Source organism: Arachis hypogaea, chromosome 15, assembly GCF_003086295.3.
Source record: "Arachis hypogaea cultivar Tifrunner chromosome 15, arahy.Tifrunner.gnm2.J5K5, whole genome shotgun sequence".
In the NCBI taxonomy this organism is placed as follows: domain Eukaryota; kingdom Viridiplantae; phylum Streptophyta; class Magnoliopsida; order Fabales; family Fabaceae; genus Arachis; species Arachis hypogaea.
This window is the reverse complement of record NC_092050.1, coordinates 430,016-451,481: the sequence shown is the minus strand read 5'-3', so window position 1 is coordinate 451,481 and position 21,466 is coordinate 430,016. Positions and strand designations below refer to the sequence as shown.

Genomic DNA, 21,466 nt, shown 5'->3' with positions numbered 1-21,466 from the left:
CCTTCTCCCCCTTCCCCCTCTCCCTTTTCCCTTTTCCTTCTCTCCCTCCCTCGCGTCCTTTTCCCTTCTCCCTTGTCCCCTCACGTCGTTTTCTTTCTTTCTTTTATTTTATAATTTTTTTATTAATATGAGTAATTTAGTAATAAAATAAAAAAATTTTATTAAAAAGAACAATTTTAATATGAAATTAAACGTTAAGGACGATTCTAAATAAAAAATTACATTAGAGACGATTTTGATTCTGACCCTCAAGATTAAAGACCAAAACAATACTTATCATTTCAATTTATTAGAAATAGTTGGCCAAGTGAAAAAATATATAATAAAAATATTTCATGAAAAAATAAAAAATATATAATTTAAATAAAAATGATTTTGTAATTATTTTATGTTAAGTGTTCCGTTAGGTACAACAAAAAATGTGAATAGTATAAAAAATGAGTTGTATTTCAGGTCCATTAAATATTTAATTTTACCTTCATATTTTACTATCTCTTTTATTTAATTTTACCAACTCCTAATCTAAATTGTTTTTTTCATTGTAGCTATCTCACTACCCCTATTCTAGCACGCAGCCATTGTCGCTTGCATTGAAGATCCCCAGCGCCTTCCTCGCTCGCCATCACTAATTTTGTGAGGAAAATCATTATTCTGTCGTTACTCCGACGCACTACACTACTACCTCCTTGTCAACGACGCGCCGTCGCGTCTTATCTCCATCCTTCACGCACTGTTGCTCTGCTCATTTCGAAGCCCATGAAGTGACGTCGTACCGTCGCTGAGTCAGAAGTCTTGTTCCGCCATTATTCTAATGCTGCACTTCTGTCCTTACTTTTACACCGCTGCATTGTGTTTTCGCCACTTTAATCGCATGCCATTTTGTTTCGTTCATCCAAATAGTATGACTCAAATATACATCTACATCTTAGTGAAAATAACCATCTGCCTACATAGTAAAATGAATATCATGTGGAGCATGTACATACAGAATCAAGCAAATCAAGTAAAATACCAATTGTATACCCAAATAAATATCCACTTTAGAATCAAAAAACCATTTCCATACATAATAAAATGAACATCCTTCGCCAATTGATGACTCCATATCTAGTCCTATTCACTAGCCTTCAACACCAAAAATAATAACTCCACAGGATAGGTGCTTGATATAGCAGTAGCAGCACCGCCTTCAGTGATCACGAGACAATAGCTGCACCAGAGGCACTAGGGTCGTGAACAGCAGCGGCAGTGGGAGCACGGGATTGCAAAACTGCTGCACAGGTATCGCGGGACAGTGGTACTCTCAAATGGACAAACATCTCGCATCAAAATTCTCATCGGCGGCGACAATGAAACGTGGATGTGGACCAACAGGCACCGTAGAGACTGTGTGGTAGAGGTCAAAGTTGCTGTTACGGTGAAATGGGAGGAACCATAGATAACGTAAATGTGTTTAGAGGTGTTAATTTTAAATCTTTAAATTTTAAAATATGATAATATTTAAATAAATAAATTTTTGAATTTTAAAATTAATTTCATATTTTTTTAATCTATTGTTTGAGTTGTTGAATACATATGTCATTCCTCGACTAAATTCCTATTTTAGTCCATGAGATTCACGCGATTACTCATTTTAGTTTCTGAAATTTAAAATTATCTATACTGGTCTTCCATATTCAAGTCCGGGCACCAATGTGGTCCCTCAACTCTTTTCGGGGATGATTAGGCAAACGGAGTGCTGATATGACACCTTCCCTACTACGCTGGATGATGAGTAAACGACGCCGTTTACCCTTGACATCCAAACAAGTCAGAAATATTGTCGCTTTGTATATGAAAGGGAGAAGAAACTATGGAGACCCAAAATAAAGTATTCTTCTTCTCTACCTCCACTATTCTTCATTTCTGACTTATTTGAGCATTTAGGGTAAATGATATGATGTCATTTACTCATCATCCAACGTAGTAGGGAGGATGTCATCTCAGCATTTATTTGTTTGGTCATCACTGAAAAGAGTCGAAAGACCATATTAGTATCGGACTTAAATGTAGAAGTCCAATATATATAATTTTAAATTTTCGAAACTAAAATAGATAATTATGTGAATCTAAGTGATCAAAATGGAGATTTAATTGTCGTTCCTCTATACTTTTTTTTTTTTTTATGTTAAAAGCTCCGTTAGTTGACGGAGTTGCGTGTAAAAATCAAAGAATACCGCTTGCACATAATCAGACATTATTTTTGCCCATAAGAATCTATATATATTATATGATTATATATGGTACCATGCTGCCATTCCCTTCCAAACCTTGTCTTAGCTTCCATTATATAGGAAATTAGGCTTCCCCCAGGAGTTGTAATCTCAACGAGCACGCGAAAAATGAAACCGCCGCAAACATCTTCAGCTCATGTTCTGATCTTCCCATGTCCAGCACAGGGCCACGTCAACTCCATGCTAAACCTCGCTCAGCTCCTTGCACTCCGCAACCTCCACGTCACTTTCCTAAACACCGAACACATCCACAACCGCCTCACGCGCTTTGCCGACATAGAATCCCTCCCGGCTCGTTACCATACACTCCGGTTTAAGACCATCCCTGATGGTCTACCGGAGGAGCACCCTCGCTCAGGGGAGCGATCCGTGGAGCCGCTTCATTCGGTGAAGGTGCACGGTAAGCCTCTTTTGAGAGACATTTTGGTAAAAGAAAAGGTGACTTGTTTGGTGGCTGATGGCTTTTTCGGAAAGTTGGCGAATGATTTGGCTGAAGAAATTGGAGTACCAATTATTCATTTTCGGACCATAGGAGCTTCTTGCTTCTGGACTTATTTCTGGATTCCGTACCTCTTTGATTCCAATGAACTCCCTGTTACAGGTATGCTATGTGCCTCATATTCCTTAATCCTTATCTTGTTTCTTACTGTATCATACATGATTACGATAGTACACCACCGAAAATGTAGATTTATTAATTTAGATTATGGCAAATACTCAAATGAAGATTGTAAAAATATTTTTTAAAGATATTTTATTTAAAAGTATAATTTATTTATTTAGCTGCACTTTAAATAAAAATAATATTTTTATAAATATCAAAATCTAACCGTACAATCTATCATCTAAAAGTCAAAAGAAAATATTTTCACATGAATACAATTATAAAATGGATTCCGCTAGGAAGACATCAAACTCTTGACCTTTTGGATCTAACACTTTAATACCATATCATGATACCACTCATCCCAAAAGCTTCAACTGATGAAAAAATGTAACACTAATAATTATATCTCTAATACTCCATAAACCTCCATTGTACACATTATATAAATATTTCATTGGCTCCTCGTACTTTCCCTTATAAAATTTTCACTCTAGTGTCTACCACATTATTATTAGCCGTGTAAAATTTGAAGGTTATAACATGCATTTTTATTAATTACTTTACCTTATTTTTTATATAACATAATAAATAAAAAAAGTTATAGTTTAGCACTGATAATGTAATAGTTTCTGATCCATAATGTGACAATAATAATACACATTTCAATATAATCAGAAGGGTTTATTTATGCTACATTTCAATAAAATCTGTCTTAATAACTAGATCTCTTTTTTAATTTTTCTGCTTAAAATATTTTTCAAGACTTTTTTCAAAACAAAAAATTATCTTATTTTTGAATTTGAGTAAAAGATGAAATATATACGTCGGGGTGGTTGTGCACGTTATCTCTGTACTATCTTATCTACGCTACTACCACTTTTCATACAATTATTGGATGTTTTTGGATTGCTCTTACTTCACTTTTCGCCTTATCCCTGATATAAAAAAACTCACAAATTTTGTCCTTTCAGTTTTGTTTTTTTTTTGTTTTTATAATAAATCTGTATTAGTTTCAAACTTTCTTTTTGCAGTAGTCACCTTAATGTTTATACTTGTTCATATATTAATAATATGTTGAATTTTAAATTTACAAATAATAAGACCAATTAGTCCCTTAAAGTTAGGAATAAAAGAAATTAAACATGGACCTCCGATCCAAAAAAGGATGTGATGACTAATAGCATGTGGTATGTTATGTCCAAAATCCTTGAAGGGGAAGAGGACATGGACCGCATCATAAGCACCATACCAGGAATGGAAAACTTACTTCGATGTCGAGACCTCCCAAGTTTCTGTCGTCCAAACCGGGCCAAGGGTGAACCGTTCATTCCTCTCGAAACCATCGTCTCTGAGACCCACCAAACGCTCCGTGCACGCGGGGTCATATTCAACACCTTTGATGATCTTGAAGCCCCTGTGTTGTCCCACCTACGCCGCCGTTTCCCTACCATCTTCACAGTCGGCCCTCTCCATCAACACCGTGAATCCAGAGCACCAACCGCCGCCAATACAATGACGTCAAACAACAGCATCTGGCAAGAGGACATGAGTTGCATGGCGTGGCTCGATTCTCAGCCATTCAGATCAGTCGTATACGTCAGCTTTGGTAGCGTCACCACCGTCACGCGGGAGAGTCTCTTGGAGTTTTGGTATTTACATTTCACAAATACTTTATTTTAGTGATTGATTTTTGGTAGAAACTCCGGTGCAGTCGACTTTACGTGAAGTTAATAGTTGAGAGAGTCGTTAGATGATTTGACTGATATAACTAAATTTTTATTTAACGACTTTTAACTATCAACTTTACTTGAAGTCGACTGCACTGGTTTTTAGCTTAATTTTTTTATGTATACATAATATATGGAGTTAACGTTAAATAATTTGATAGATTTAATTAAATTATTGTTTAATAATTTTTAATTATTAATTTTACATAAAATTGCTTATTAATATAAAATTGAGTTATTTTTATTAATTTTAATTTATAAATATGTGACTAATTATATTTTTAAAATGATTTTTTTCTTTCTTTTGTGAATACCAAATATAATCTCTAAGTGACTAATCATATCAAAATATGTTTATGTAAACCGTTAGATAATTTAATATATTTTATTAATTTTTTTTATAATTTTTACTAAATTATTTAATATAATAAATATCAATTTCTTAAAAAAAATTTCACATAAAGACATAAAAGACATACATCTTAATGTGAGTATTCATTTAATTTCTATAAATGTTTTGATTTATAGCTAATATTTGGTATCCATATATCACGAAGTTTCTATATTTAATAAACATATTCATATTTGAAATTCAAGTACATATCAAAAAATATATATTATGATCTATCATCTATTATTATATTAATTATTAGGAAAAGTATAGAAAAATAATAAGAATATTAAACAATGTAAACAATAGCTGGATGTTTAATTTACTAAATGTGTAGATGGTTATTATTAGAGTTTATGAAGTAATTTATGAGTGGAGTATTTTTTTACTTTATTAAGTCAAATTCTAGAGTTTATTATTCATATTGTTCACAAAAGTCACTGTCTACTTAGCAAAATCGTAATTATTATCTAATTAAAGTGAAGACTCAGGTACAGTCGACTTTACATAAAATTTATAACTGAGAGTGGTTAGATAATTTTATTGATTTGACTAAATTTTCATCTAACAATTCTCGACTATCAACTTCACGTGAAGTCGAATATTTCACCTCTAATTAAACTCTTGGTACATATATTTTCATTTAGGTACGGTTTGGTTAACAGTAAGATGCTATTTTTGTGGGTGGTGCGGTCAGACATGATAGCCGCCGGGGAAGGAAAAGATGAGAGTGTACCGGCAGAGCTGGTGGAGGGAACCAAAGAAAGAGGGTTAATGGTTGGGTGGGTCCCACAAGTGGAAGTTCTTTCACACAAAAGCGTTGGTGCATTCATGACGCATTGCGGGTGGAACTCGACCATAGAGAGTGTGGTGGCTGGTGTGCCTATGATTTGCTGGCCATACTTTGCGGACCAACAAGTGAATAGCAGGTTGGTGGGTGAATCCTGGAAGATTGGGTTGGACATGAAAGATGTTTGTGATAGGAAGGTGGTGGAGAACATGGTGAAAGATGTAATGGTCAATAGGAAGGAGGAGTTTCTTCAATCGGCAGAGAAATTGGCAGTTTTGGCTAAAAAAAGTGTGAGTGAAGGAGGTTCTTCTTACGACAACTTGGACCGTTTGATTGACTTCATAGAATTGATCAGCCAAGAGCATCTTCCCACTGAGACTAGTTAGCATTAGCAATGGCCAATTGCAATTTATGGGATGTGGATGTTCCAAATTCCAATAAGCAAATAATTTTTTGTTTGCTATCTACCTCTACTTGATAGAATTATATGGGTTAAGAATAACTATATAGAAACGTGAACCACGTGTGCATTGACGAATCTAAAAATTTTTAATACTGGGACAAATATACATATATTATAATAAAATGTTTTTATTATATCATACTCTTTAATCAATTTTCAAAAGCTGAAAAATAATTGATACTAACAACCACACAGAAAATGAAACAACAGCAAACATGTTCAGTTCATGTTCTGATTTTCCCGTGTCCAGCACAGGGACACGTAAACTCCATGCTAAACCTTGCTCAGCTTCTTGCAGTCCGCAACCTCCACGTCACTTTCCTCAACACAGAACACATCCACAACCGCCTCACGCGCTTCGCCCACATAGAATCCCTTGCAGCTCGCTACCCTACGCTTCGGTTTAAGAGCATCCCTGATGGTCTACCGGAGGAGCACCCTCGGTCAGGGGAGCAAGCTATGGAGCCGCTTCATTCGGTGAAGGTGCATGGTAAGCCTCTTCTAAGGGACATTTTGGTAAAAGAGAAGGTGACTTGTTTGGTGGCTGATGGGTTTTTCGGGAAGTTGGCGAATGATATGGCTGAAGAAGTTGGAGTAGCAAGTATTCATTTTCGGACCATCGGTGCTTCTTCTTTCTGGACTTATTTCTGGATTCCATACCTCTTTCATTCCAATGAACTCCCCATTACAGGTAAGTACGCCGTACCCATTTAGGCATGGTGAAAATTCAGTTGAAGTCGACTTCACTTGATATTTGAGAACCGTTAGATGAAAATTTAGTCAAATCATCTAACGGCTCTCAAATATCAACTTCACATAAAGTCAACTGCATTTGAGTTCCACCTTCATCATTCATAATTTCATATATGGTGACGATATTACATATACCATGAATAATATCCGGTGAAAATATGTTAATTTTAAATATCTATTTGCTAGTATATTTAATTTAGATTATTAGCAGTTTAAACTTTTGAATGTTATAGTACCATGCATTTTATTAATTATTTTTATATAACATAATAAATAAATAAAAAATTTATAGCTTACCGCCGCTGGTAGTGTAATATTTTCATTATCCATACATACTAATCAATATATATTTCATGAATCATTATACATTTTAATATAGTCTGTTTTAATAACTAAAATATTTTTTTTCTTCTTAAAATGTTTTTTTAGGGCTTTTTAAATAAAAAATTATCATATTTTCCAATCTGATTAAAAGATGAAAGATTTACGGTGTCCACATTATTTCTGTACTATCTTATCTACGCTGCTACCACTACTTTTCGTACCGTTATTAGATATTTTGGATTGCTTCTTAGCCTAACAGGGGACGTTGATACTTGGCCACGAAAACTCACAAATTTTGTCCCTTTTTTAAGCTTAGGAATTAACAAACTAACAAACAAAAATGAGATTTTTAAATAGACACTCGAAAAAGTTATGAAAATTATTTGGAGTTTTACCTGAATATTAATGTGAAGTTGTGAACTAGTAGTGGTCCGATTATGGATCTCATGTCCTGAATGAATTATATCCTATATTTCTGTTCAATGTTTAAAAACATACAATATTTTGCCGTTTGAGAAATGTTATGTGACTATTTGTTTTAAAATGTGGGTCTAAAGGAGGATGTTGCTGTTAAAATTAGGGTATTGTTTTTAACCGGTTTAATTATTCGGTTGATCCTATAATTTTGTAAAATTTTTAATTAGGTTTTTATACTTTTTTTTTAATTGAGTTCTTGCACTAAATTTTATTTATAATTTGGTCCCTATACTTTTTTTCTTTTATTGGATTTCTGCACCAATTTTTTCTTTTTTTAATTGAATCCCTATATAATTAAATCAATTACTGTTAAAAAGGATTTAATTGAAAAAAAATTGATGCAGGGATCTAATTAAAAAAATATATATAAAGACCTAATTAAAAATTTCATAAAACTATAAAAACTAACAGAATAATTAAACCTTTTTAACCTCTACATCTGTGTGTAAAAGTTGGGATAGAAGAGCGACGTTTCCTATTTTTGGAAGCTCCTTTGGAAATGAATGTCCTTTGGAAAAGGACGACGTTTTGGCTTCACTTAAAATGTCATTATTTTGTTCTATAACTGATACCTATCACTTAATTAGACACCTTAGATTGTTAATCTTTATGTAAAGAGAAAGTATAGAGAGTCAATGACCTAAGCGTACAATGTGTACAATGAAAGTTTAAAATGTATTAGAGATATAATTATTAGTGTTACATTGTCCTATCAGGTTATGTTTTTGGGATGAGTGATTTCAGGATATGATATTAGAGTTCTAGATCTGGAAGGTCAAGAGTTCGAATCTTGGTGAACCCAAAATTAGCTTTTTATTATAACATGAGATGTTTATTATCCTTGATATTCGGATGGTTATTCTGGATAATATAGGTGATGTTCATTTTATTCATAAATCAAAGATTTAACCCATTGTACACATTGTACGTTTAGGCCATTGACTCTCTAACACTACTCTTATGTAAAATATCTCCGTTAGTCTAGATCAAATGATGCTGAAATTTATGATTTATAATAGAAAAGATTAACATAAAAGTTTTCATTAATTTTTGAGGAGTGTCAAGGACTAAAAAATTTTGTAATTTGTAGTGATTAATTAATTATTATTAATGTTTTTAATAGTAAAATGATATTTTATTTTTTTTTAAATAACTAAGTGCTAGTTAAATTTTAATAAAATTGTTGATTTTATAGACGATTTTCTCTTAATTTTTTTAGAGACAAATCTATTTGATGGCATAAATTTTGAGGACCTATTTGAAAGAATATTAAATTACTCTTTACTGTATTATTATACAGTTGAAAAAAGAATGTGAAGTTAAAAGTTATAAGAATGGCGCATTCATCTTTTTGTGCTATATGACATATAGTTCTAAGTTCTCCATTACCATGTGCAAAATGATCTCATGACTAAGTCCATGAAGGGGAAGAAGACATGGACCGCATCATAAGCACCATACCAGGAATGGAAAACTTGCTCCGATGTCGCGACCTCCCAAGTTTCTGTCGTCCAAACCGTGCCAAGGGCGAACCGATCATTCCTCTTGAAACCATTGTCTCCGAGACCCACCAAACGCTCCGTGCACGCGCCGTCATATTCAACACCTTTGATGATCTTGAATCCCCTGCGCTGTTCCACCTACGCCTCCGCTTCCCTACCATCTTCACCGTCGGCCCTCTCCATCTACACCGTGCATGCAGAGCACCAACAGCCACCAATACAAAGACGTCAAACAACAGCATGCGGGAAGAGGACACGAGTTGCATGGCGTGGCTCGATTCTCAGCCATTGAGATCGGTGATATACGTGAGCTTTGGTAGCATCACTACCATGACAAGGGAGAGTCTCTTGGAGTTTTGGTACAATTTGCACGTCTCTCGTATAATGTTGCTATACAATTGTGTAGCTTATTTAATCTTGGATTAATTCGAAGAGGAAAAGTTTAGGGGTAGTAACTTTTGTGTTTTGTGACCAGCACTTAATCATCAAAAGAGAAGTGAGTAATCTCTCATAATTGGATGTAATCTTACATCATAAAAAACATTATTGATGGCCAATTGATGGTTACAAACACAAAAGTTGCTAGTCTCTAGCACTCTTCTTTCAAAAAATTGAGTAACTTAGATAAAGATATTTAAAATATATTTTTAAATATTTTTTAATAATTAAAATTTAACATATATAATCGATTAAACTGTGTCATTTTTTGTAAAATTAGGTTAGACAAATTAATTTGACCAAAAAAATGGTGAATCAAATTTTGAACCGATCTAAATTAATATTATTTTTATAGAAAATGACTATAATACCTTTATTATAAAAGATAACTAAAATATTTTTATTATATATATATTAATTTTAAAACCCTAAATTCTAACTTTTTTTTGCCATCATACTATTAGAATTGAAAATTTTTAAAATTAATATATATATATATAAAAGAATATTTTAGTTATTTTTCTTAATAGATTGTTTTGTATAAAAAAATATTTATTTAGACTAATTTAAAATTTAATTTATTAGTTTTTTGCTTAAACTAATTTGTCCAGTTTAATTTTAATAAAATTAACATAATTTAATCAGTTATATGTGTTAAATTTTAATTATTAAAAAATATCTTTAAAAAAATATATTTTTACTATCTTTATCTAAGTGGCTTCTCCTTTAAAAAAAATCACATACACTTACTTTTACAATGATAGTTGAATATTTGACTAAATTATGATATACTAATATCAAATTATGTTATCTTTATTAAATTTTATAAATACACGACTAACTATATTTTTAAAATTATTCATATTAATACTAAAAATCAACTATTAAAATAATCATATTTTTTTGTCATAAAATTATTTTATGAATATCAAATATAAATGATAGATATTCATGACTTCGTATTCATACATATTAGTTGCTATGTTAAAACTCATATTCTTATTCGTATTCAAAATTTAATTTAGAGGAAAATAACAAATAAATTCTTCAATATTTACATTTTAGATTTTATTGGTATCTAATTATAAAGATTAATCTATCTCAAATATAAATTTTTAGAGACTTATTTGTTACTAATATATTAATGATCTATGACTTATTAATATATACTTTTCTTAAGGTAGAAATTCACGTGGAGTCGACTTCACGTAAAATTGATAGATGAGAGCTATTAGATAAAAATTTAGTTAAATCAGTCAAACCATCTAACGGCTTTGAACTATCAATTTTACGTGAAGTTGGCTGCACATAAATTTCTATCTTTTCCTAATTATTATGTAATTAAACTCTTGGTACATATTTTTTCATTTAGGTACGGTTTGGTTAACAGTAAGATGCGATTTTTATGGGTGGTGCGGTCAGACATAATAGCCGGCGGGGAAGGCAAAGATGAGAGTGTACCGGCAGAGTTGGTGGAGGGAACCAAAGAAAGAGGGTTAATGGTTGGGTGGGTGCCGCAAGTGGAGGTTCTTGCACACAAGAGCGTTGGTGCGTTCATGACGCATTGCGGGTGGAACTCGACCATAGAGAGTGTGGTGGCTGGTGTGCCTATGGTTTGCTGGCCATACTTTGCGGATCAACAGGTGAATAGCAGGTTGGTAAGTGACTCTTGGAAGGTTGGGTTGGACATGAAAGATGTTTGTGATAGGAACGTTGTGGAGAACATGGTCAATGATGTTATGCTTAATAGGAAGGAGGAGTTTCTTCAATCGGCAGAGAAATTGGCGATTTTGGCTCGAAAATATGTGAGTGAAGGAGGTTCTTCTTACGACAACTTGGATCGTTTGATCGAGTTCATAGAATTGATCAGCCAAGAATGTCTTTGCACTGGGACTAGTTAACTTTTTTATTATTATTATTATTTGCTTGTTATCTACGTCTACTTATCTTTGTGGAATAATTTGCATCAAGAAGTGAAGAACTATGACATCCTCCTTAATTAATAAGAGAAATCTATAAAAAGATTACTTGTATATTTATTCCTTTTATTTTGCAAAGTAATTAAAAAAGTTCTATCCAATGGCCTAATTAATTAAATATATATTTGCATTTAGACTTTTAAATTTGTAAATTGTTAATTCAAATATATATTGAGTTGTTTTTAAATTGCTTATGACACAAATAAAACTAAAAAGAAAAAAAAAAACGTTAAAGATGATATTTTGGTATGGTGCCTATCTAACATGTCTATAATATGATTCACAAGACATTCACACTCGAATCCAGATACAATTGTTGCAAGACACATATGATAACCATTAGATTAAGGTCTCATTATTATTATCTCTTTTAGTCATGGATTTCTTTTATTATCTATTGGTCATAAATTGTGTGTCTAATACTCTATTTGTCAATTATTTTTTGGACACGTACTCTATTGTCTGATTGCATTGTATTTTGGATTCAAGCGATGAAATCACTCATCCTAACAACTTAAACTGATTTGATTTTGGAGTTCATCAAGAATCGAACTCTTGACCTTTCGAATTTAGAACTTTAATACCATGTTATGATATCACTTATCCCAAAAGCTTCAACTAATAAAAAAAGTAACACTAATGATTATATCTTTAATACTCTTTAAACTTCCGTTGTACACATTATACAAATATTCTATTGACTCCTTATACTTTCATTTTTGGTATTATCTTCCTCGCAATTTAAAAACAAGGTTTTTTCAATTAATAATCAGCCCTACTGTTGAAATAGCCCAAATGAAATTTAAGAAGAACGAAGTCTCTTTTGTTCTCGTGAGATTCTTTCATATGGGTCTAGCCCTTTCTCGTTGTCTGACATTCTGACCCAAAAACATAAGCAAATGAAAAATACACAACAAAATTTACCCAAAAAAAAAAAAGACAAAGGAGAAACTTGAGGAAAACCTAGCGTTAACAAATTGGCTTGTCATCCTATTCATGAACCGTGCATAACAGAAGAAAAGGTTTATAATACTTGATATTTTCCTAAAAGAAGGCATTCAACACAAGGTACAATACAATTGAAAATTTGGGATATTTAGACATGGACCTAGCATGCAACTAGCTAATAATACAATTTGCTAATAATATATGATATTATAGATCAAATATAGAAAGTCTAAATATTGTGTTTGAGTTAAAGTAAATCTATAGACCAAACCGAATATTATTAATAACTAACTCAATGACTCAGACATGCATGGATGACTATGGTATTATTTGTTAAAAATTGGATTACTTAATCTTTTAAATTCATTATTTATATTAAATAATTAAGAAATGGATTTTAATGCCGAAACATATCTAAATTCATAAATGTAATTTAGGATAATGTTGGGTTGATTTATGATTTACTTGATTTTGATTAATGATTCCTTAATTTTTTTTTAACCAAAATCTTTTGTAGTTGTAACAAAATTGAACAATAACTTTTCTAATGGGTAAGGATTGGAAAGATAAATTTATTATGTGTAGGAATTTAAATTCTAAAGATCTTATGAATATTTGAAATTTTGAATGTACTTTTTATCATAGTTGTTAAAATCGGATTATTAGACCGGCCAATTTGACCAAAGAAATCGATAAACTAAATTCCAAATCCATATTTTTTTATTAGATTGTCCATCGTTGTCCTTGCATAAAACCAGGTAAAGCTTTTCTTTCCCTTTTTATATGTGGCGTCCACCTTTGATAAATATAAGAAGAGATCTTAACAAACATAAATATTACTTTAATTGATCACTAAAATCCGATACCTATTGGTCATTAGTCATTATTAACATAGCATATCGTTCACTTTGAGGAAAAAAATATGTATTTATTTATTTATTTATTTTTTTGGATGGGGTGAGGGAGAATAAATCAAATTTTCCCGTTAAATATTCAATTTATAAATAATATATACTAATCTTCCACTAAAGTTTGGACGATATTACACTTGATAATTCTAGATTTTGTTATCAATGAGATTAACTTCATGTATGCTTATATAAATAATCATACTGCATGTATTGATGTATTTAGTAATTTATAATTTTTTTATTATGCTATTGTAAAAAATTGATTAGTTACTTATTACAAATTTGAATATTCTTGTATATATGATAAATTTAATTATTTTATTGACTAATTATTTAATTAAAAACTATAATGTTATATTTATAAATATACATAAATATATAATAGTTGATTTTTAATATACATATAATTTTTTATTTTTTTTTTGCACATTCGAACGCTAAGTTTGTATGTAATTATAAAACTAAGCCATTAAAAAGTTTATGTAAATATGAAAACTAGAATGGGTGCTAAGTATAATTTATGTAATGTCAATGGAGAAGCTAAGTGAGTGTAACTAAACTTAAACAAGTTGTGGAGGTTTGCTAGTTAGTAATTAGCTTGTCTAAAGCCGTCGCATGTTGGTATATACGTAAATAAAAATGTTATTTTTATATTAAAATCAACCACTAAAATCAGTTATAAATGAATGATGTATTAAATATACATATTGTTTAACTCAATTTTAATATGTATTTTATATTAATTATTGATTTTATTATATCCCTAATACTAGCCTTGTAAAAAATTGTGAAAAGTAGTAAGATTAGGACAAGCTTTCGTTTTTGGGTTGATGATGCAGTTTCCTATTCTACCCCTAATTTGGTATCTCAAAATCACTAATACGTGAATGCTAAAGTTCCTAAGGTAGCGTTTGTTTTGAGATACTGGAATAGAGACTGAGAGATTGAGACTCAGTATCATGTTTGTTGACTCAGAGACTGGAACTAAAATTTCTGTCTTCGTCCCTAAAATTTCAGTATTTCAGTATCTCCAAAAAGTGAGGACACAAGAGACTGAAATTCTTAAAAACAGAGACTGAAACTTTAATAACATTTTATACCTAAAATACTCTCATTTCAATTAATTAATTTCAGTTTTACTTTTTGTACAAATTAAATTAGAGTTTCATTCTTATTTTAATTTTTGTCTCCTACTTTACACCAAACAGAATACTGCAGATATTTATTTCTATTTCTGTCTCTTAGTCTTTGTCTCTCAGTCTCAGTCTTTCAGTCTCTATCTCTCCACCAAACGCTACCTAAACTACCTTATTATAAGATAGAGACGTACAGAATAACATAGGGTGAGTACGAATTGATTTGGTTCGGATTTAAGATGAAATTAGAATCGAACCGATCAAAATGTAATTAGTTTGGTTTGATTTAGATTTGTATTCTTTTGTGCATATATCCGAACCAAACCAAACCGATTAAAAACGAATTGATTCGGTTCGAATAATTAAATATTTGAAAAAAATCAAAATTTTATATTTAAAATTCAAAGTACAATAAACATACAATAAACATTCGGGTTTACGGGTTAGTTTGGATTTCGCACACTCAAAATCAATACCCAAATCAATCACTAACAAAAGTCATTGATTTAATTCGGATTGAACCCGATTACCCGTTGATTTCAGAACCAATTTAATTATTCGGTTCGGATTCGAACATGTAATCGAATACCCGCTACCCGTGCTCACCCTACAACAAACCCATTGCAAATAATCCTTTTGAGAAGTGGCATGCATAACTAACCCACATTGGTATCATCCCCTAAAAGATATTGTGTATATTCTTCTCACTCTCTTTTAAGTTGGTGCCCCACCTTGGATTTTTTATAACCAAAACCGGTCAAACTAAAGCCATAACCTTGCGCATAAAAATTATAGCTATATTGGAGATTTAGAGGGAACAATTAGATATCTTTGTTGGTTCAGTTTGAAGTTGCACAGTTTTTAAATTAATTGATTCATGTACTTTAAAATACGTCAATGGAATTCAGTTATGGCCACTTTCCTATTTCAAGTGTGACATACGATGATGAAGATGATTTGTGAGGTTGGTGATGGTGGGGTTTAATAATTTTTTATTAATTAAATCCATGTTAAAAAATTACTTAATTGAAAGAACACATTAACGGGTTTAGTTCACCAACTTAATTAATAACAATGTAGGTGGTTAAATTCCCTCTTAAAAAAGCTCTTTCTTGCGTTTGACAATGACCTTGTAAGATATATGTAATATGTTAATAGTACTAGCTTTGAGATTGGGGGATAACTAACGTAACATTGTGACAACACAGTTGAAAGTGGATATATATGTTATGATATTGTCGAGATTTCATTAGTATATCTTTGGTCCCTAGTAAAGTTAGTATAACTGTATAACTATCCTAATTATCTTTTTTCCCAATGCTGTGTTTTGGTACAAAACTTGAACATTCAGAATTTTGTTTTTTAGCGCGGGGTTTGCGGGTGCAACATATTCAAGGAGGGAACCGCAATGTCAACGGATTTGGACAAAACGCCGTAAACTTAAAATCGTTAAACCAAACAGGCCAGGTTACTACAAATATTATACACTACTTTTTGCCCCAAACATAAATATCTTATGTCTAATTTAATTAGAGTTTAATTTTGATATACTTACAGTATACTATGTAAAATATTTTATATAATTATTAAATTATATATATTTTTTAATAATTATTCACACAATAAAAATATAATATAGTATTTTTATTAATGTAATAATATTACATAATTAAATATACTTAAATTATTCTAAATCAAAATTAAATTCATTTAATTGACTTAATTGCATTTATATTATTATGATTTATAATTTCATATTTATTAGAATTATATTTTAGATAAACTAAAGAAATAAAGAATAAATACATAGAAAGAACATAAACATACGTCATTCTCTTGCAATCTTAATTAATTTTATTTAGTTTTTATTATCCTTAAAGTTAAATATTTATTATATGAAAATCTCGTTAGATGAACAATAAAAAATGCAAACAATATAAATAATAGAATGTATTTCAAGTCTATTAACCATTCAATTTTACTTTCACCTTAAACTCACCATTTTTATTTAATATTACTTTGACCTAATTACACCTCTTTTAACTTAAACTCCTTTTTCACCGCAGCCAGCCATTCTTCACCTACCCCAACATGCAGCCCCTCTCCCCGGCGAGAAAGCTTCCCAGCACCGCCGTCTCCCGCTGTCACCAACCCTGAGTGCAGGTGAGTCGCTTTGTATTAATAACAAACATCTCATTTGCATGAAAAATAAACATCTGCATGCGTATAAAACTTCCACTACATACTTTGTCATCACGTTAACCCTCATCAACGCTCAAATTCACAATACTGTTGCCATCTAATTGATTGGAATTATCACTGATGTAGGACGATGGGGAATTAAAAACTCGTTCACCCATTGATGACTCCATCAACGGTCCCAATAGCACACCTTCAACACCAAAAATGGATAATGAGCTTGAGTTAGCAGCAACAGTGCCGCCCCCAATGGTCACGAGCCAGCAACTGTGACAGTGATTATGGTGTCATGAATCACAGTGATGGCGGGAGCATGGGTTCATGAAAAATGCATGCTTGCGACTGGCGACTGCACAGGGTGCGAGGGCAGCAGTATTCTCGAAAAGAAAGGCATACTTCGCGGCAATTGCGATTTCGTCGAACACCTTGGATTGGCGCTCTCTCCGATGGTGGGAATTGCGTATGATCACAGTGCAGTTAGAAAAAAGGAGTCGCAGTGTGTTTTATAACATATTACTAACTAATTCTAATTATTCAAATAATTAAATTTAAATAAATTTAATTAATTATTAATCTGATTTAAATCATTCTTATTTTATACCGTTGTTCAATATTTACGTTGTTCATCTAAAATAAAATATATTAATAGGTTCAAATAAAAATATTATAATACACAAATTTACATAAAATGCCCATTTATAAAACAGTTTTGCTAGGTAAGCAATGATTTTTATAAACAATGTTAATAATGAATTTTAAAATTAGTCAAATAAAGTAAAAATATACTATACTATAGAAAAGAAAGATTAACGTAATACTAGGTGTAACAGTACTATTTATAAATTCTTATTTTTTAAAAATTCAAAATCTGAAATAATTAAAAATTAATTAAATTAATTAATTTTAATTTTCTCTTTTATTCTATTATTTACATTAACTCCGCCTATGTTACACTTGCGGTACATAGCCGGTCCCAAGCCCGGATAAAGAAGGATGGTTATGTTAGGTCTTCGACAACCAACATAAAAAATTAGTCGAATCCCCATGACATGAATCAAATACACTATTACGCTGTCAAATGAGCAAGAGCCACTGCATCAGTGCCCGGATGTAGTGTTAAATGAGAAAGGGTTCTCGCTTTTTCGTGAACAGGCGAGGGTAAATAAGCTAGTTTACAAAGTAAAAAGTAAAGGTCGGAGCGACAGAAGGTTGAGATTTGGGACATGGAACATAGGCACTTTAACAGGAAAGTCCATGGAGGTGGTGAACACCATGACAAAGAGGAAGATTAACATTATGTGCCTACAAGAAACTAAATGGGTTGGTGAGAAAGCTAGAGAATTGGATACTTCTGGTTTCAAACTTTGGTATACAGGAAATGTGAAGAATAGGAATGGGGTTGGAACTATTGTAGATAAGTAGTGGAAGAAGGACGTAGTGGATGTCAAGAGGGTGATAGATCGGATCATCTCTATCAAACTTGTGGTGGAGGGAGGTGTTTTTCATGTGATTAGCGCCTATGCACCACAAGTTGGTTCGGACGAACAACACAAGATAAGATTTTGGGAGGATTTAGAGAGTTTGGTTCAAGACATAGCTTTGGGAGATAAGATTTTTTTAGGAGGAGATTTAAATGGCCATATTGGGAGAGAAGTGACTGAGTATGGGAGTATTCACGGAGGCCATGGTTTCGGAGTGATCAATGCCGAGGGTAAAACTATTTTGGACTTTTTTTCAACCTTTGATCTTTTCATCGTAAATACATGTTTTAAAAAGAGAGACGAACATCTTATAACTTATAGGAGTGGCATGACAAGCTCTCAAATCAACTTCTTATTGTTGAGGAGAGTCGACCAAAAATTTTGCATTAATTGTAAAATTATCCCGAGAGAGAGTTTGACAACACAACATAGGGTGCTCGCCATGAATTTTCGCGTTGAGAAAAATTGAGGAAAAGACATCATACGAAGAACCCAAGGATAAGGTGGTGGCGAATGAAAGGTGAGGAATAAATAAGCTTCCTAAGATGGGTAGAAGAAGAGGCAAAGTGGGATGGGAATAGAGGCGCGGAAGAGATATGAAGGGAGATGGCAGAAGTTATTAGAAGAACAGCAAAATAAAGCTTTGGTGAATCTAAAGGAATATGACCAAGATATAAGGAGTCCTGGTGGTGGAATGCGAGTGCACATGAAAAGATAAAGATAAAAAGGGAGTGCTTTAAAGAGTGGTCTTTATGCCGCAACGCATATAACTGGAAAAAATATAAGGCGGCTAAAAAAGAGACAAAAGTGGTTGTAAGTGAAGCAATAATAAGAGCATATGAGGGTCTCCACCAGTCTTTGGGCACGAAAGAAGGAGAAAAGGTATATATAGAATCGTAAAGAGCCGTGAAAGAAAAACGAGAGATTTGGATCAGGTTAAGTGCATAAAGGATAATGATGGAGAGGTGTTGGCTCAAGAGGAGAAGATTAATGAAAGGTGGAAGAGCTATTTCTACGAGTTATTTAATAAGGGATAGAAGACTCTTTCGAGGCTCGGTCGGTTATGCTCAAGGGAAGAAGATAAAAATTTTGACTACAATCGAAGGATTCGAAATTTCGAGGTAAAAGAGGCTATAAAGCAGATGAAAAATGGTAGGGCAATAGGACCTGATAATATCTCGATTGATGTTTGGAAGGGCCTTGGAGAAAAATGCATCAACTGGTTAACCAATATTTTTAATAAGATTTTAAGGTCAAAGAAGATGTCTGATGAGTGGAGAAAGAGCACCTTGGTACCTATCTACAAGAATAAGGGGGATATACAAAGTTGCAAAAACTATAGAAGGATCAAGCTCATGAGTTTTACCATGAAGTTATGGGAAAGGATGATAGAACGGAGGTTGAGAAAAGAGACACAAGTAACAGAGAATCAATTTGGATTTATGTCAGGCAGATCTACCACTGAAGCGATATACCTATTAAGAAGGATGATGAAAATGTATCGTAATAATAAAAAGGGATCTACATATGGTGTTTATTGATTTGGAAAAAGCGTATGATAGGGTGCCAAGGGAGGTCTTATGGAAGGTTTTAGAAAAGAGGAGAGTAAGGATCGCATATATTCGTGCAATTAAAGACATGTATGAGGGGTCACAACTAGTGTGAAGACTCAAGGTGGTGTGACAGAGGAATTTTCTATTGGTCTAGGATTACACCAAGGATCATCCTTAAGTCCATATATTTTCACATTAGTCTTGGAAGTACTCACAGAGCACATCCAAGAGCCTGTGCCATGGTGCATGCTTTTTGTCGATGATATCGTCCTTATGGAAGAGTCAAAGGAATACCTAAATAAGAAATTGGACTTATGGAGAGAAGTTCTAGAAGTGTATGGTCTGCGCATAAGCCGTAGTAAGACGTAATATATGGAATGTAAGTTTAGTCGTCTTAGAAGGGAAAACCCTATTATAGAGGTGAAGATTGGAGAAAACATCCTACGAAAAGTTAAAAGTTTTAAGTATCTTGGGTGCATCATATAGGATAATGGAGAGATTGAACAGGATGTAAATCATAAGATCCAAGCAGGTTGGTCAAAATGGCGGAGTGCATCTGGTTTTATATGCGACAAAAAAGTGCCTTTAAAACTTAAAGATAAATTCTATCGCATCGCTATAAGACCGGCTATATTTTATGGTACAGAGTGTTGAACAGTCAAAGGGGAGCATGAACATAAGCTGAGTGTGGCAGAGATGAAGATGTTGAGATGGATGAGTGGTCATACGCGATTGGATAAAATAAGGAACGAAGATTTAAGGGAGAGAGTTGGAGTAGCACCCATTGTGGAAAATATGGTTGAATCGCGTCTCAGGTAATTTGAACATGTGAGAAGAAGACCGATAGAACACCCAGTCAGGAGGGTGGATGAGATGGAAGATAGATAAGAGGCGAAAGGCAGAGAAAAACCTAAAAAGATCATCCATGAAATGGTCAAACGAGATCTACATGTAAACGGTCTCTCTGTAGACATGATACATAACAGAACACAATAGCATCGTTTAATTCATGTAGCCGACCCCACCTAGTAGAACAAAACTTTGTGATTATTGTTGTTGTTGTTCTATTATTTACATTGTTAATTATTTTTATTGTCTCTCAATACTTTTTCTTTATAAAATTTTCACCTCATGTTTATATGAAACCAAATATATCTTCGATGTTGATAATAGTTAATTATAACCTTAAATCTATGCAACAAATGCCATTTCGCTTCAGCAATAATAACAAAACATACAAAACAATGCAAAGTCCATTGTATTGTGCAATAAATCCAAATGAACAAACCATATGCATGGAAATTATTTTCGAAAAATGGAAACTGACTCAATTGTATTACATCTGAGAAATGATTTGGTTTTGTGTTTATGAGTTAATCTGTTTTTTGTGATTGATTTTGGTCTTTAATGACAATATCAAAAAAATTAAATTTAATCACTTCACATTAAGATTCTGTACTTTTTAAAAAGGTCGAATTTTTTACTACGAGCTAAAAAAAAATTGATCCAACATG

At 32.4% G+C, this 21,466-nt stretch overlaps 2 protein-coding genes across 2 annotated transcripts; both read left to right on the top strand.

Annotated features, from left to right (window-relative positions):
• Window positions 1–2,123: 2,123 nt before the first annotated feature.
• LOC112747341 (7-deoxyloganetic acid glucosyltransferase-like) lies at window positions 2,124–6,390 on the top strand. The gene is made up of 3 exons (XM_025795315.2): window positions 2,124–2,874; window positions 4,094–4,529; window positions 5,646–6,390. The coding sequence occupies exons 1-3, from the start codon at window positions 2,382–2,384 to the stop codon at window positions 6,172–6,174; spliced, it is 1,458 nt and encodes a 485-aa protein (XP_025651100.1). The 5' UTR covers window positions 2,124–2,381; the 3' UTR covers window positions 6,175–6,390.
• On the top strand, window positions 6,390–11,778 carry LOC112747340 (7-deoxyloganetic acid glucosyltransferase-like). Its single transcript, XM_025795313.3, has 3 exons — window positions 6,390–6,942; window positions 9,231–9,666; window positions 11,118–11,778. Exons 1-3 carry the CDS (start codon window positions 6,450–6,452, stop codon window positions 11,644–11,646), a joined length of 1,458 nt encoding a protein of 485 aa, XP_025651098.1. The 5' UTR covers window positions 6,390–6,449; the 3' UTR covers window positions 11,647–11,778.
• Window positions 11,779–21,466: the final 9,688 nt, after the last annotated feature.

Excerpts from the sequence above, each read along its gene's own strand:
- LOC112747341 (XM_025795315.2), top strand. The coding sequence starts at position 2,382 with ATGAAACCGCCGCAAACATCTTCAGCTCATGTTCTGATCTTCCCATGT. Across the intron at positions 2,875-4,093 it reads CAATGAACTCCCTGTTACAG|GGGAAGAGGACATGGACCGC; the intron begins GTATGCTATGTG and ends AAATCCTTGAAG. Across the intron at positions 4,530-5,645 it reads GAGAGTCTCTTGGAGTTTTG|GTACGGTTTGGTTAACAGTA; the intron begins GTATTTACATTT and ends ATTTTCATTTAG.
- LOC112747340 (XM_025795313.3), top strand. The coding sequence starts at position 6,450 with ATGAAACAACAGCAAACATGTTCAGTTCATGTTCTGATTTTCCCGTGT. Across the intron at positions 6,943-9,230 it reads CAATGAACTCCCCATTACAG|GGGAAGAAGACATGGACCGC; the intron begins GTAAGTACGCCG and ends AAGTCCATGAAG. Across the intron at positions 9,667-11,117 it reads GAGAGTCTCTTGGAGTTTTG|GTACGGTTTGGTTAACAGTA; the intron begins GTACAATTTGCA and ends TTTTTCATTTAG.